General features: G+C 40.2%; 1 protein-coding gene across 1 annotated transcript in view; it reads right to left on the bottom strand.

The window, feature by feature from the left end:
- Positions 1–1,095: 1,095 nt before the first annotated feature.
- LOC111344493 (uncharacterized) overlaps positions 1,096–17,564 on the bottom strand; it is a 29,976-nt gene continuing 13,507 nt past the window's right edge. Inside the window, exon 18 of the mRNA XM_088734221.1 lies at positions 1,096–2,368. Within this exon, the coding sequence (XP_088590347.1) occupies positions 2,031–2,368 (338 nt within the window). The 3' untranslated portion in view covers positions 1,096–2,030. The remainder of the gene's footprint in view (positions 2,369–17,564) is intronic.

Genomic DNA, 17,564 nt, shown 5'->3' with positions numbered 1-17,564 from the left:
TCGCAAACTGTATGCGGAAGACCATCGTCTGGTAGAACCTTTTGATTGAAAACTTCTTCAAATATTTTCATAAACTCGCCATTAAGATTTCTTTTTCTCTTAATGGTGATAAAAGCAGAAGAGCATACTCGACAACGATCTGAAACATTTTCACCCAGATTATTCATTATTGTAAAAAAGCCCTGAACCTTACCTAAACAACTAGCCGAAGGAGATTAGCTTTTGGCGCGCACAGAAAGCTGCGTAAGCTCCAATTGCTCGACATACCTGCGTGGCCCGTGCGACGAAATAACTTCACGGGATTGGCAAAGTTTCAGTTACAGCAAAATATACAAAAAATCTAGAAATATGTAAGCTTACATCTCGTATAACGTTTAAAGCGACACACTAACGCCTGCAATCATTATGTTTTGTACGAACCTGGAAAACTTTTAAACACTTTCTCTTGTTATACTTGCGAAAGTATTCAGTATGATTTCCGGTAAGATTTTCGCGGACAATCTGATCAATTTCTCTTACATTGTGTGCTGAGACTGAAACTTTTCGCCTCGGGCAAAGCTTTGTCACACAGCCCAAACAAACAGGAGCTCCTTGTATATTTCCGTGTTAAAACACACGAAGGACTCTAAAGCACACTTTACTCTGATTGGGCAAAAAAAAAAAAAATAAAACACAAAGGCTTTCTGGCGCCAATCAGATACCAGAACGACTGCGACCGTTTAGAACTAGTCTTGTAAGACATTGTCCCCAGGGGTTCTTCTGCCCTAACTTGAACTCGACTTACAGCGCCTGGTTCTCCAAGGATGGGTTAATCAGTGTCGGTAGTCGTTCCCCTCCTTTTTTGAGCATACAGTCCACTGCAAAGCGCGCTCATCACTAGTTATATTGCACACCGGTATCCACCCATAGTCCGCAGTTAAAATAACTTCTGCAGGTCGAAGAAAACTTTTGTATCACTATGTTGCTTTCTAACGTCGGACAGTTATTATTATTATTCTTTTTTTTTCGGGCTGTCGCTAGAGCCTTTATCAGCACTATCACCGAATGTTATGTTGTGGTTATTACAATGCTGGCAAAGAAATAATCTCTACACCATTACAGAGATCATCCGTTTATTGTATCAGCTGTTACACAATATAAACTCTTGCTAATTCTTATTCCAAAAATCATATCTCGTGTTTACAATATTTTATAGAAAAGTTGTAAGTACATCTCTCAAACTGAAATACGACCTTCTGGCTTTTGTTAAGTCAACGCTCTGACCGAGAATTACAGTTATTTGTTTAATCAATATGATCATGGAAACATTTAACTAACTATTGTCGTATTGAAGGAGTTTGCGTATATCTTCACCAACAAGACAAACTTCACAGCTTACTCGTCGGACTGTGAATATGCCATGAGTTAGCAGCGCTATAAATTCTGTCTATGTGAAAATATGCTTCATACCATTCACACAAAATTAGTTGAAGATATATGCTGTCGGTAGTTTTATATTATATAAAATCAAGCTTCTTACTCATGTGTCTCATTCTTAGCCCACTACGTTAGTTTTTGATGTTTTTACCTTTCCTCGGTTAGCTTTAATTCCTTAAAAATGAAGCGAAGGCATGACTGACCACTATTCAGATGAATATCTGTAAAAACGAAGTAGCTTTTATTTGGTGAAAGGCGTTTGAACACCAAAAAGTTCGCTTCATAACGAGAAAATATCATATAATCTTTATCTGTGTGAAATTTTTAGAAAGTTTTAACCGAATTTCTGACCACATGAAATGATAATCTTCGTTCCAGTAAAGCAGTAACTACGAAAGTAAAATGACCCTGACCTCATTACATCATCAAATTGCAGACCTATTTGTACCAGGTAATAAATTCAATCAATGCGGAACATGCTTCTGTTTGATCATGCACGAATAGCACTATATTGCCTGTGGAGATACAACGTACTTGTTTTACACATTGAAGTAAAGAAGACTCTCCCACGCTAGCTAACAATGTTGCATGATTTTTTTTTTAATAGTGCTCGACTAACTGGTCACTTCATAGTAAACCTCTACCTCATCTGCGCAGAAATTGTTATTTCCTGTCCAGACATAATTGTTAGAGTATTTACCGGTATAAGAGTACGAATTAAAGTAAGAATTATAGTTACTATTTGCATTGTCTGCAACGTAAATATCATGTCCTCCGCCGAATGTCGGACCATAATTCAAACGATTGTACATTGCGTTACTATAATCGCTAATGTCCTTTTTAAAATATCCATATCCGTAGTAGTTTTTGAGTGAAAATATAAAGGCTTTTGTTGAAGAAACGTACCGTCCATAATAACTATAACCATAATAGTACTGGTACCTGTAGTAATCTGAAATAGAGCACATGTGGTAGATTAGAAATATTTGCTCAAATGTGTACAAAAGAAAATATGTTAACTGATAATTAGGGCTCGTAAAAACAGGGGTTGAAGAAGGCCATCCATGAGACAGAAACCAAATTATCTTTAATTAAACTCCATTATAGCTAGTACAGTCGCACCAAATCATCTGAAAAGCTTGGTCTCCTCTCACTATTAGGTTTGCAACAGATCAATTGCCTTTTATATTTCCAGTATTTTTTTTTTTTTTCATTTTCTTTACATACTTTTTGCCTGACAGCATAAACAAAATGTCAATATAATTTTTAGAAAACGTTAAGTAGTTTTAGCTTGATGTCAAAGAAGTTAAAAACAAAACAAAACAAAACAGAACAAAACAAAAATCATTAAGTGACCCTTGCCGATTTTCGCTCGCCCAAATTTTCACTCGTCCTCAGAGGGATAGCCTCATCCAAAGTCAAGATTAACGGTTTTCCCAGGTAACGATGGTTCAACTGTGATTAATGGTCACACTGGCACGTAAATGATCCTGGAATGTTGGTACATTTCGCGTTGGCAACACAGTCGTGACTGCTTAGTGTACATTCATCGACATCTACACCAGGAAAAACTGTGTATTCAGAGATTTGCCTGCGCACGTGGCGATGAAAACCTTCTTTTACAGTCTTCTTCACAGCCGTTTTTGGGCAGTCACCAGAAAGGGCTGGGCTTCTAGGGAGACTTCATTAATCGAAAGTCATCCAAACGAGCAACTCACCGTTCATCTTGCCTGTCTAGCAAATCACGCTTATAACATGAACTTTTTTCATATTCTCTAGTTAACGAGAGATATTCACGTTTTCATACTACATCGCGTGTTTAATTTTGTAGCTTGAGTTTAAGCCTCAACATATTTCTCTATGTTACCAGCCTTTATTGTGAGTTGAGGTGGTTTTTGGTCAAGATCTCAAAGCAGCTAAAGCAAAAGAGAATACGAACAATCTTAAAAGTCATGCAGCTTATTAACTGCTTTTAAAGTCATACTACGGAGTGCGTCCTAGAAAGTCATAAGAGCGAAATTTTTTTTCTCCCGAAGTCTCCATTTCTGACTTGGAGATGGAAGTGAGCGAGGGATGTCAATTGGTTGGGTGGAAAAGTGATAAGTCTGAGAGCGGGGCAGGGAATTTATAGTCTTATAATAACTAGTGCAATAACTTTCTAGACTGAAATCAAGAATAAATGTGATCTGAAAAGCAAGAGCCATAATGGGACCATTATGGCTCTTGGAAAAGTTAGTGCACAATGTACCTCTGCGCGTGATTCCATCTCCAGTGTAACCATTAATACATGTACATGTATACGATCCAGCTGTGTTTTGACACGTGGCTTTGCTGACACCTATGACGTGAAGAACATTCATCTACGTCTGCAAAAGGAAAGAAAAATAATAATAAAGGACTGTAATATGGGCAGAGTTTTTAACACGACTCGGCGTATGATGGTCAAACGTTCCCAAGTGAGAATCATTAACTAGTAATGAAAACAAAAACAAGAGCAACAAAAGCAGTAAGTCTGTGGGATTTATAAGTAAAAATCAAGTGATGATGATATTGCTGATTCAGGTCATGGCTCTTTTTACATATACATAAGTCAGTCGCTCGATGGTCACTTAATCAGTCAACCACTTGCAATACATGATCCCTGTCTATTGGCACAAATCCCATTCTAGTAGCAGTCATGATTATTTCCTTTACATTCATCAAGGTCTTAAATAAAGAAAAAATTGAATGAAGAAACAAAGATTGGAAAAAAAAAGAACGATTAAAAAGAAACGAACTAGAAAAGCAAGCTACCCATCGCAACTGGCTAGAAAAGGCCATTGGAGGGAAGGATGGAGGGAGGAAGGAACGAGGGTGGAAGGGGGATGGACTGATGTTAATCATTTCGAATTCCACCATTCCAATTTCTAATTAAAACCGAGCAAATATTAATTTTCGAGACTATGAATTCTTTCAAAGAAAGTGGTCTTGCAAAAGAGAAAAAGAATGCAATTACCTTCGGAACATGTGTATTAATGACACCTTCCACAATTAACGTCATTCCATGTAAATTTATGTCCAACTCCCAAGGTGTGAACACAGTCCTCGTTCTGTCTGAAATCGTTGGGTTGATGTGGGGCCCAGTAAGTGAAGTTGCTAAACTGGTTACCGGCCCAAACAAAGGTGCCCTCGGTGTCTCTTTCATTAAATCCAATCCATCCTTTCTCTCCATTGAGACGGTGCTGTATGTAGACATTTTCTTCTTGACTTTTTACGGCGATGAGGCTGGTGTTGTATAGTTGGCAGGTTTTCTGTGCCTCGGTCCAGTTTTTGCATGACGTACTTGTGGAGTAGCAAAAGCCAGAAAAGTAAGACCAGCCAGGTTTAAACACGTCTAAGCCGAGCAAACGTGACAGATATAAGTTAGTTAATTTCTACTTTCTGCTAACAAAACAAATAACACGTTTATCGAAAAAATTGAAAATGAAAGTATACATGGTAACTATGTTTCATGCGGGTTGCACTTACCTGCCAGAACAACGTAAGACACGGTAACAGGGTCAAGCTGATCAGCAAACAACTCCTTCAGACAAATACGAAATTTTGATATCTTGATATGCTGCAAATAGGTCATTCAATCGAGATGAAAGTTGCTTGTTGGAGGAATTTCCGTCAGTCAGGAATAAATTGAAATGAACAACACAGTCATGACCTTTACCCAAAACAGAAGCAGTTGGAAAGTGCTTAAATGATAACGTCAGACTGGGGAAGAGTTGCCTGATATATTCGCTGGAAACGCAGATAACAGTAGATCGTCCAAAGTTTCTTGTTGGAAGAATTTCCAATTATTAATAAATTAGATAAAGAACGCAACTATGGCCATCACCCATTCTTTTGTGGAATTATTATCCTTTTTGAGAGATCGAAGAAGGAAATTTAAACTACTCGTTAGCTACTACGACTTTTGTTTCTAAGATCTATTTTTGTTTTTGTTTAGTTTTGTTCCTCTCTCGCTTAAGCACGCTAATACGTTCACAGCACCTGATGTGCGCACTGCTTCTTGGATCATCCGGTCATCAAAATAATTCCGAATTCTTGGAAAAAGTTTCATTTCCCGCTGTCATCGAGGGTTAAGCAGCGCGACTGCTACCTGTAATTTCTTGACATTATGCCATCAGAAACAGGAAGATTTAAGAAAATTTTAATACTGGAAAACAGTAATACGTGCGGTGGATAAACAGTAAAAAGTATCGCATGATCTACTCCTTATGTTTTTGTTAATCCTATTATTTCGATATCAATTTAATTAGGACGAAATAACTAGAACTGATTTCTTTAATGATGTAAGGGGCAAATAATATTCTTTTGGCTCTGGAATACCGTCTTTTAATCCGTCACGATTCTAGATAGTTGCAGTTATTGTTAACCAGTTTCTTTTAGTTTACAGCTGGATCTTGGTATTCTTTTAGAAATTTATTTGAATAGAAAGTTTTCACTTCTTTTTGTGTTAGAAAAGAAATGTCATTATTACTTTAAAGAAATGAACGTCGAGACTGTAGAACTAAATTAAAAGCAGGAGCTGAATAACCTTTTAGGAAGTAGAATAACTGGTCACTGGCCTGGGTGAACAGTAATAAAAAAAAAACAACAACAACAACAACTGATGATAAGGTGTAACTGATTAACCGGAACTACGTGCCTAACGTAATAAAAGGGACACTTAACCCTGCTTGAACTCGCGTCTAATTGATCACGATTCTGTTCAGCGGCATTAAAACATTAATCTACCAACTGGCTTTTGTTTGGTTTGAAAACGACCAGAACACAAAGGCAGCTTCAATTCCAAAACCTGCGATAATGTGATTGAGAACTTCGTGGACACGCATGCTGATGATTGAGTCTGCGTATTTGTCAATGCCCTCAATGGAAAAATCGATGTTCTGAAAGTTCACAAAGCTTGAGGTGAAAGCAGGAACTAAATAACCTTTATTTATAGGGCGCAATCGTTGCCGGTACTTCTTGAAATTATCCGGAAGATTTTAGCAAATGCTAACATCGGCGACGCAACACTGTTTAAGGGAGGTTAAGAGTATGCCAGAATGTGCCGCAATGAAAACTGTGTGCGTAAGGAGTCGAAAGAACAACAAAATTAATTAATTACTGGTCTCGCTTACATTTAGAAGCAGAAGAGGAACAAACTACTGCTACTAACAGGCCATAATACGTGCGGTAGATAAAAGTTGGAAAGGTCGCACGGTTGACTTCCTTTTATTACGAAGGTGAAATCACTAGAACTGATTCCTTTAAGGGAGGGAAGGGGAAATAACCTTGTTTTGGCTCTGTGAATAACTTTTAATCCGTCACGATTCCGGATTGATGCAATAACTGCTGATAGTTTCGAAAGAAACTGTTTGGGGCTGCGTCGGTGGGAGTAACGAAATAATTTGGATATATCAACAAAGTTGAAATGGTAAATTAGTTACCGTAATGATTACAAAAGCTGACGTTTCGAGCGTTAGCCCTTCGTCGGAGCGAATAGAGGAATTTTGGGTTGTGTGTGCTTTTAAAGGCAGAAAATGGAGCTACGTTATTGGTGGGAGCATGGCAACGAGAAAAACATGAATAAATTAGTGGAATGAAAAGCGTTCGTTGATCCCTGTGGGATTTAGACTGCCGGTTTGAAAGAGGACTACCGGTTTTTCAAACCGGCAGTCTAAATCCCACAGGGATCAACGAACGCTTTTCATTCCACTAATTTATTCATGTTTTTCTCGTTGCCATGCTCCCACCAATAACGTAGCTCTATTTTCTGCCTTTAAAAGCACACACAACCCACAATTCCTCTATTCGCTCCCACGAAGGGCTAACGCTCGAAACGTCAGCTTTTGTAATCATTACGGTGGCTAATTTACCATTCCAACTTTGTTGATATATCCAAATTATGATGCAATAACTACCTATTTTCTCTACTTTACAGCTGGATCTTAGTATTCTTTTAGCAATTATTTTGAATCGGACGTTTTTCAACGCACTTTTTGCTAGAAAAGAAAATTTGTTACCAATAGCTTGAAAGACATAAACGTCGATACTGTGAAACTAAGTTGAAAGCTGGAACCAAGTAAGCTCTTGGGAAGTAGACTAACAGGTCACTGGCCTTTGTAAACAGTAATAAAAAATAAGAATTGATGATAAGATCTAAAATTAGCTAGAACTACAAGCCTAGCAATGAAAAGGGCACTTAACCCTGCCTGAACTCGCGCCGGTCTAATAGATCACGTTTCTCTTCAGCGGCAGGAATTGTTCTTGGTGTTTCAAAGCCAAGGACATCAGCAAATTAATGTGAGCATCAATAAGAGCTATCTAGTTTCACAAAGTTGAAGCGAATTTAATCCCTTTACGGCCAGCTGCCGCCCCCCCCTCCCCCCCCCCCCACCCCGACGGAAAGTTACTTCTTATTGATGGGGTAGTGGGAATGTGCTGCTATAAGGAGACTAATTATCACGACTGGTTTAACCATGAAAGGCTTGCATTTTCAACAGAGTTAGAAGATTGTCAAGATTTTGGGGTAAGAAAATCCTGGTAAGTAGGGATTAAAAAATGGAAAGATACGGGGTTACAATTGTTGTTACTTTTTTTTTTTTAAATGATTTTTAATCAGACGTTTTTCAAATTTTTTTAGCTAGCTTTAGCTTTTTGGTTATCTTGAGAATGACGTGAACACACGTGCCGGTGAATGAGTCTGCGTATTTTTCGTATGGAAAAGTCCATATTCTGAAAGTTTACAAAGCTTTTAACACTCTGAAGAAGCCCAAACTGAAACGCTTTCATGTGGCTAGGCCGAGGTCATTGTCTTTGCATAGGGGAAGCGAGCTAGGAAAGCGGCGATCCATGACTGCTCGGATCGATTGAGGCGAGGCCGTTTTGTACAACGTGCCGTCTTATTTTTTCGCGGACACGAGAAAAGATTTAGGGCAAGATCTTCAATAGGTGTTTTAAATTCTCACCCACTGGGACTGTTGAGCCACTCTCTGAAAGGTCAGCGGAACGGTTTACTTTCGCTTGTCGGAAATGTTAGCTCAAAGTGTAAACAAATCAACGTACGCATTTAGTGAAGAGAAACTTCTTCATTTTCCGTTTTCATACCGATTTAGGTGTTAAGTATTAAGCTAATATTTTCTGTTGCTGCTCGGTTATTTCTTCAGTTGTAGCGAAGCCCCTGGGGCTAACTGATTTTTTCTATGATCATTGTTTCACGGCTCGCTCACGGAACTTTTTTTCCCCATTTCGTTTATATTATTGACCATATTTGTTGGAGTTAGGTTATGGGCTCGAAGCTAGCTACAGCCTACGAGATTAGAATGTGGCTCCCTTCAGTCAATCAGAAGGCTAGAAATCCAATGACCTTGTAAATAGGTTATAACTCTATAACCGTTGAATCTCTCCTTATCTCGGCATTTATCAGTTGAAATTAGTTCAGTCTTCTTTGTCGCTCAACGGGCTGAATGCGATGCGACGACATCATTAATCCTGCAGATCAGGACAAATCTAAAGGCGACCTCATTGTAAATTAGAGCCGAATGGGCTAAAATCTGCCTACGGGGTTTCTGAGTTTCCGAAATGCAAACTTGAATTTCTATAGATGAAATGTTCAATACCGTATGTGATTTGATATCACGAACGCCGCTCGTGATTGGCTAGTATAAAATTCAGCATTATTTAATTTTTTGATTTTGCTAGAAAAAAAAATCAACGATTCGAGAAAAACCCTTGCATGGTAATTTTATCTCCGCGGGTGTTATGTTGTTCTTTGCCCATACCATATATTATGTGATGCAAGAAATCTTTCTACCTGAGTATTCGTCATATGCAACTCGATGGGAACTGAAGTTCAGAGTTGATAGTGAACCCATTTCCCCCAGTTTTTCGGTATGTGGTCCACTGAAATCGTTAAAAGTAGTGCATGTAGACTGGTTCTAAAATAGATTCTCTCTCGGATAAAATATATCGCGAGGCTTCCACGACGATTGTAAGTTCGAAATGCTCTAAAACAGTTTTCTTGCTGACAAATTTGGAAGTTATTACGAGGCCAGATGCTTCGGAAGTCTTCCGTTTGTCGTCTATTTCAATAAGGAGAAAATCGATTTTCAAATATCGTTCGTAATATGATAAAACGTGTATAGAACTGTGGTAATTTATATCACGGAGGACCTTTTTTTTGTTTTTGTTTTGCTTTCAGTTGTCAATTACTTAAGTACTGTATGGAAATCGAAGAATTTACCAAACTTAGTGGTAATCATAATCTACAGGCAAAAAAAGTTGTTATATCATTGGAAGATTATCAATTTTATTACATAAACTGTTACATGTGATACACCCTCAAAAACTCTTACTGACTTAATTTACTGACGGAACTATTTTGCTTCAGTCATGTAAATGGCGAGACTAGGGAATAAACTACAAGCTTAATGTTTACGAATGCAATTAGCCCTGACTCTCGAAATCGTTTTCAAAATGAATTCAAAGACGTTTTTGACTTTCAGATATTATTTTTTCGGCCTTTTAATTATTTGAGAAAAAATCAATCGTTCAAGAATTAATAAAATTTGAAAACCAAAATTGAGTGATGTGTTGTACCGTGTTGATGTATTAATTCTTGCCGCGGCACGGAACCCTGGTACTCTCTGTACCGCTCTGTAACCCTCTGTACCGCTCCGATGAAAACATCAGTGAATGTTGCTATATAGACCTATAGACCCTGTCCCTTGAAGGTAAAGCTATGATCGTTAACACGCTGGGAGCTTCGGGCCTCTGGTACACTGCCACAGTGGTAAAAATGCCTGAGTGGGTTCACACCCGCATCACCAAAGCTATTTGGGAGTTCTTCTGGAACGGTATGGCCGAACTGGTCAAACGCGACAAATGCCGGCTTCCCTCGCGACAGGGAGGGTTGTCCGTAGTACATCCCCTCCAAAAGGCGCGAGCCCTTAAACTCCGATGAATTCCTTCGGTGGGCGACGCGACTTACACAGCTAAATGGGTCTATTTCGCCCGATATTGGGTCGGCTTTCCGCTGAGCCACAGAATTAAAAGCTGGGCGTTTCTCCGCTCCACTAACGTCCCTAAGCATTTGGGAGATGACCAAACCCCTATTTACCGCGCTGCACTGAACCTCGTTGACCGGGTTGGGGGGGGGGGGGGGATTTCGATTCTCTCCCTGACCACAGTGATAGAACCTTTTATTCCAGGCTAACTCCCCCTCCTCCCCAGCGGCTCCCTTGTGTCACACAGTGAGAACGGAGGTTCGCGTGCCAATTAAATTGGCGCAACATTTGGGAAGAAATGTTTGGTGCTGGTCCGAGCACAAATTGGGAGAGCGAAATTGCGTAGCGGATCGCTCACGGTGTGGTCAAGAGGCGGGCTTACCTCAAATCCTGGCGGGGGTTTGCCGTGAGCGATCAATGCGCGGGCTGCGGCGAGCGCGAAACAATTTCCCATGCATTCTGCTCTTGTCATCTGGTGTCCCCTGTGTGGAGCTGGATGTCGAACCTGATCAATCAGCTCTATGATTCCCCCTTTTTACTCACTAATTCAATAATTTTATTGCGGCAGGGACTGCCCCGAGGCACCCAGTTCGAGAGCTCAAACGCTCTTACCTCCTTTTTAATTAAACTCACACTCAACGAGCTGTGGGCCGCCCGGAACCTAGGGACTTTTGAATCCCGGAGTCCCTCAGCTAAATCTGTAATCTCTAAAATCACTGCCCGCATACGCCTCCGCATTAATGCGGCTTTCCACCTTTCGCCAAGCCCGACATCTACCACTCGCTGGACTCATCGGAACGTTCTCTGCTCCTTTGAGATCCGTCAACTCAAAATCAAAGTGTAAATCGCCCGTTGTAAATACTTTTTCCACTACATAACACCCCTGTTCTGGGTCTCCTTAGCTGGTGTACTGCACAGAGAGCACCTTTCGTGCGTGTAAATAGAAAACAGATTTCTCCCGGTGCTGGGGCCCCTTCACTGGGGTACTGCACAGAGGAGCTAGCCTTCCCGTAAAACAACTTGTAAATAGTAATAACACCCAGCAACTGTCAATAACCTAGCTAATTTCCCCTGTGTTGGGTCTCCTTCACTGGTGTACTGCACTGCGGGCCCTTTACCGTTAATTCACTTCATTGAATTTTAATTGAGTTTTTGTTCTGTATATAACAGTAATCATTGTATAAATAAAGTTGATTAAGAAAAAAGTAGTCTGCAGTTAGATATAGCTCTTTGACATACAAAGCTTTGCTTTCATGTCCAAATTGAGCACTATATCTAGGATGACTCATTGCTGTTGCAATTGCGCATGCTCGCTAGTTTACTCTAGTTTGAGAACTCTGGCATGGCTTAGACGATACCACAAAGGTTGGGTCGTTTGGGGGTGACCGTCTTGGTTCTCCCCCATCCTAGAATCAGGACTGCGCTGATGAGGCCCAGAAGGCCGAAACATTACTAAATCAGACGTGCGATTTTGAGCTCCCAAGGATACGTAAGTGGTTTTTTTTCTTTTACTCGAATTACTTGCTTCTATTTTCGCCCCGTGGGGCTTTTTCTCATTTATTGCTTGGTGGAAAGCTTAAGGAATCATGGAATTTAGCGAACATGATGGAGGAATTATGGATTCTGGTGAACATGATGATGGAAATTTTGAAAATGTCTCGACCGTTGCAGGAGATAATGTTCTTTCGGAAAGTCTACATGCTGTTAATGGAGATTCGTACGTTTCACGCGCCACTCGTACGTCTGGAATAGGGAATATTCCGGTTAATGATTTGGTACAGCAAGTTTGGGAGAAAGAAAACCGTATACCACAACGACCTAAGACGGCTTTTTTTACGCCGTAATAATTTGGATATATCAACAAAGTTGAAATGGTAAATTCGTTACTCCCACCGACGCAGCCCCAAACAGTTTCTTTCGAAACTATCAGCCTTTATTTTTTTCACGCCGCACAGACAAATCTCTGCTCGCTCCGTTTTCGACGCTTTGGCTCTTTCGAACATCGAGCCGACGGAGATTCAATGTTTACAGCGAAAAATGAATGGGGAAGTCGTGGTTACTTTCAAGTCCATGGAAGCGAAGGATAAATTTCCTGGGTTAAATTCTTTGTTAATCGATAGCCAGCATTACGCAAGTCAAGATATTGACAAGCCTTTAACATTTTGAACAGTTTATGACGCGCCCTTTGATTTGCCGGATTTAGCTATCATCAAACGGCTGTCACCATTCTGCGAGGTTTTGCATTATCGGAGAGGAAAGCATTCTTATGCTCCAAACGTATACAACGGCCTAAGACATTATAGGGTTCGGGTCATCAAGCCTATTCCAAGTTTTTTCGTTTCGGGAAAATACAAATCTATGTAAAGCACAACAATCAACTTCCAACTTGTCGAAGGTGTAATTCCCCGGGACATTATAGCAACACGTGTCACAATAAGGTTTGTTTCAACTGTGAAAAGACCAGACACGAGGCACGACAGTGCCCACAACCAATGCTTTGATATACAAAGAGCCTGGTCATCTAGGCGCTAATTGCGACTATTATTGGGTTTTCCCAACGGTGCATGGCGTCCCTACGGACGAGTCCGAAATCGTAAACATAGAAGATGAACCACAACACTCTCCCTCTACTGACGTAAATATTGAGGACGACCAACAGGATTCCTCGTCCATTGATGAAAATCTTCCGCTGTCCTTCTTCCCGCCGCCTGCACAAACTGCTGAGCAACCCATTCATTCCTCGCCTGAACAACCTGTTTCTGATTTAACCGCTAAACCGTTACCTGATGAACAGCCCAATGAACATAATCATCCCGATCTTCCGTCTGAACAATCCGATCTTCCGTTTGAACAAACTGGCCAATCTTCTGAGTCTACCCCTACGGACTCATCTATCGTCACTTTTCAAGGACTCATCGCCACAATCAAATCTGCCATCAAACCACCTTCCCGTCGAACACCTGCCAAACTTCTCGACGAATTTTCTCTTGCATGCTCCCGAAAATCTACTGCACCAACACTTGTCAGCGGAAAACCCCGTTCTTCTATTCCTGTACCTACCGCATCACACACTCCCATATTAGTCACCCCTAACAACCCAGAAGAAGAGATGGAAACTAGTCATGAACTGAAAAGAAAATCATCATCATCTGAACTCTCGACCTCTACCTCAGAGTGGAAAAAGGGGAGAAACAGGTCAAGGAAACCTAAGTAAGCTTATAATTTTTAAGTGAGTCTTTTTTCCAAGAATCCTTCAAAACTTTAACCATCAATGCAAGGGGGCTAGCAAACCCTCTTACCTACATTTTCTTGTTTGATTTGATCGAGAAGTCCAACTGTGATGTCTGTTTTGTACAAGAAACGTTAATTCATTCTGAATCTACTATTAAATCTCTATCCCGTAGATGGCTGGGCCGAAGTGTTTGATCCCCTGCGTCCGGGAAACAGGGTGGTGTCGTCACCTTGATTTCTTCAAAATGCTCAAACGAAATCGCATCTTGGAAGAAGGACTCACAAGGTCGTATTGTCAGTGTTTTGATCAGGTGCAACGACGTTGATATTAATCTAGTCAATATCTACGCTCCTACCAATCCTACCGAACGGAAAAGTTTTTTTTTGTTTCGGTTCACGAATTTTTTATTCCCTCCGCTGCGATTATCATCGGAGGAGATTTTAATTGTTACGACAACGCTCTTGATAAATTCGGTGGGAATATCTCTATACACAAAGATTACGAATCTTTAAAAAGGGATTTCGTGCTTACAGATGTTTGGCGAAATTTGCATCCAAGATCAACAGAATTTACGTGGTTTAATTCCACACGGTCAATCGGGAGTAGACTTGACAAGTTTTTGATTTCGAAAGATTTATTGTCACCCAATGTTAAGTGTAACATTCGCCCTTGTTCGATATCAGACCACGATTTTGTATTTCTTATCTTTAATATTGCCACCACTGTAAAACGCGGTCCAGGCGTTTGGTGTTTTAACAACTCTCTTTTGAACGATAAGGAATTTTGCGCTACTATAGAGAAACTAATTGATGATCATGTACGTTTTTTATCTTGTTTTCCGTGTCTCCAAGATTGGTGGGAGTTTTTAAAACAGTCTATTAAAGAAAAAACGATCTCCTTTTCCCGCAAAAAGCGAAGACAATTGCAAAGAGACCACGTGATTTTGACGAACAAATTGATCCTTCTTCTTCAACGTTTTGTTGACGGAGACAATTCCGTTATCCCTTTAATTTCTGACACCGAATGTCGTTTGAAAGCCCTTCGAACTAAATAAGTCGAAGGAATCATTATTCGGAGTAGAGCAGAATGGCTAGAGGAAGGCGAACGCCCCAGTCGGTATTTTTTTTAATTTACAAAGAATTAAAGCTCAGCGATCCCACATTTCTTCGGTTTACGATTCTACCGGTATCGAAGTCTCCTCCCAAGAGGAGATTGAAAAAGCTCACATCGATTTCTACACTCAGCTCTTTTCCGAAGAACCGATAGATGCTGCTCTTCAAGACGATCTTTTATATTCTCTATCACGGAAATTAACTTTTGATCAGGCGTCATCTTGTGAAGGCGAGATCACGCTTGACGAACTTACTCTCGTTATGAAAAATATGAATAGGAATAAATCACCTAGCCCTGATGGCCTTTCGGTTGAATTCTACGTTAGGTCTTGGGATCGTTTAACTCCATATTTATGTCGAGTCTTAAATGCATGCCACCGAACCGGAGAGATGTGTGATTCCATGAAGATGAGCAACACACGCGTTATTTTTAAGAAATGAGATCGTAAGAATCTGAAAAATTGGCGTCCGATCTCCCTTTTAAACGTTGATTATAAGTTATGCTCAAAGTTTCTCTCTCTTCGACTCTCTAAAGTTCTGGAATACATCGTTGACCCTTATCAAACTTGTTCTGTGCCCGGACGCAAAATTACTTCAAATTTACATTTACTTAGAGATATCTTAGATTACATCGACCGCACGAATGAAACCGGCATTTTGCTCAGTTTAGATCAAGAGAAAGCCTTCGATCGCGTTAATCGCACCTTTCTGCAAAGCCTCTTTTTCCGTTTTGGTTTTGGCCCGTCTTTTTATTTTTGGATCCACACTTTACATAACTGCGCCAATATGCGTGTTATTGTTAATGAATGGCTAACCGATGCGGTTCCTTTGTCTCGTGGGGTGAGACAGGGGGATTCCCTGTCTCCCCTGCTCTATGTTTTGTGCGTTGAAACTCTCGCATGCAAAATCGAAATAATCCTGAGATCGAGGGCTTTCTCCTTCCGGGCGCACATGGTCTGTGCTATAAAGTCGAAAATTATGCTGACGATACGACCTGCATAGTGAAATCTTCTCGCTTTCTGCAAGTTCTATTCAACATGATTAATATTTACGAGCATGGCTCTGAGGCACGCCTTAATCTCACGAATACAGAGGCCATGTGGTTGGAAGCGTGTCGTACGCGCGACGACTTACCACTCGGCTTCAAATGGATGACAAAAATTAAAATTCTAGGTGTTGTTTTCGGCCGCGATACTGAATTAGACAACTGACAGCCAAAACTAGAGAAATTAGAAAAACATCTAAATTTATGGAAATCCCGCTCTCTTTCTCTTGTCGGCCGATCGCTCATCGTTAACGCCCTCGGAATTAGCAAGCTCCTATATCTCTCTACAGTTTTGTGTGTCCCGAAATGGGTAATTTCTAAGGTGAACGCTTTGATCTGGCCATTTGTCTGGGGCTGTCGAATTGAAACGGTTAGCCGAGCGTCCTGTCACCAGCCTCTTAGCAATGACGGTCTCGGCATTTTGAATTTCCTTATCAAAGGTAACTCTCTTAAATCAGCCTCAGTAATTTCCAATCTAGATGATCGCGAATCAAAATCCTTTTATTTGGCCAGATATTTTCTAGGCTCTAGGCTTGCCTCCTGTCGCTCGGAGTGGAGCTCTCTTCGAGATAACTCCATCCCGAGTACACAGATCTTGACGCCCTATTATGAGAATGTTCTCTCGGCTCTCACCACTCTACGTGGGATTCTGCCCCGCACGGAGTGGTGCGAGTTTGAATTTTCCTCCAAGAAATGTTATCGAACTCTCTTGAAGGAAAACTCCACATCTCCAATTCTTCATCGCTTTTGGACTCCCTTCCTCCCGGTTGACTTTGATTTTGACAAAGTTTGGAATTTAGTTCGAGATGACTTTTCTGAAAATTGTAAGAACGACATACTCTGGAAAATTGTGCTTCGCGCTATTAAGGTCCGCCATTCTCTTAAGAATTGAGGATATATCGACTCAGATAAGTGCGCCTTCTGTTCCCGTAAAGAAACTATAGATCACTGTTTTCTCAATTGCCCCCGTGTAAAATCTGTATGGTCCCAATTTTCCCCTGTTATCTCCTCTATCCTTGGAACTAGCTTTTTCCCATCCTGTACCTATGTTTTCTTTTTTCGTTGGACCCCCGCTAGCCCAAAACATAATCGTATTGCTCGCTTTCTAATTAAGACAATTCTATACAGCATCTGGAAATTTCGAAATAAATGTACCTTCCACAATGGGAATGACCCCCCTGAGGGTATAATTCGCTATGCCCTCAGCAAGACCAAAAACAGAATTGCGTGCGACTACTTCCGACTCTCGTTATCTAACTTTAGAAACGCTCGGGAGTCCCAATCAATCTGTGCAATTGATGGGGACTCCTATAGAATACTTTTGTAAATAGATTACCTTAAGCTTTAGTTAACATTAGATTAAATTAACTTGGAATTATTTACCACTTAGAATTAGCATTAAACAATCCTAGCGTTACATTGATATTAGTCTACATTAGCCCTAGCCATACCAACATTATAGATTAAGCTTATATTAGTATTAGACCTGACTATTTTGGAATTATATATAACCTTACATTAATATTAGTAATATTTTTTAATACTCGCACATATTTAAGAACTCTGGAACTTTGGAACTTTGAACAGTTTATTAATAATTAGATGGAGCCAAGCCCACGTGCGTTAGCACTTTTATTTTTTGTAACTTAGTGGTTTGTTATGAATAAACCCTTTTCAAAACTTAAATATATATATATATATATATATATATATATATATATATATAACTAACTACAGAC

This window comes from Stylophora pistillata, chromosome 9, assembly GCF_964205215.1.
Source record: "Stylophora pistillata chromosome 9, jaStyPist1.2, whole genome shotgun sequence".
Taxonomy (NCBI): Eukaryota; Metazoa; Cnidaria; class Anthozoa; order Scleractinia; family Pocilloporidae; genus Stylophora; species Stylophora pistillata.
Note: the sequence above shows the minus strand (reverse complement) of the source record. Positions and strands in the feature narration are given on the sequence as shown.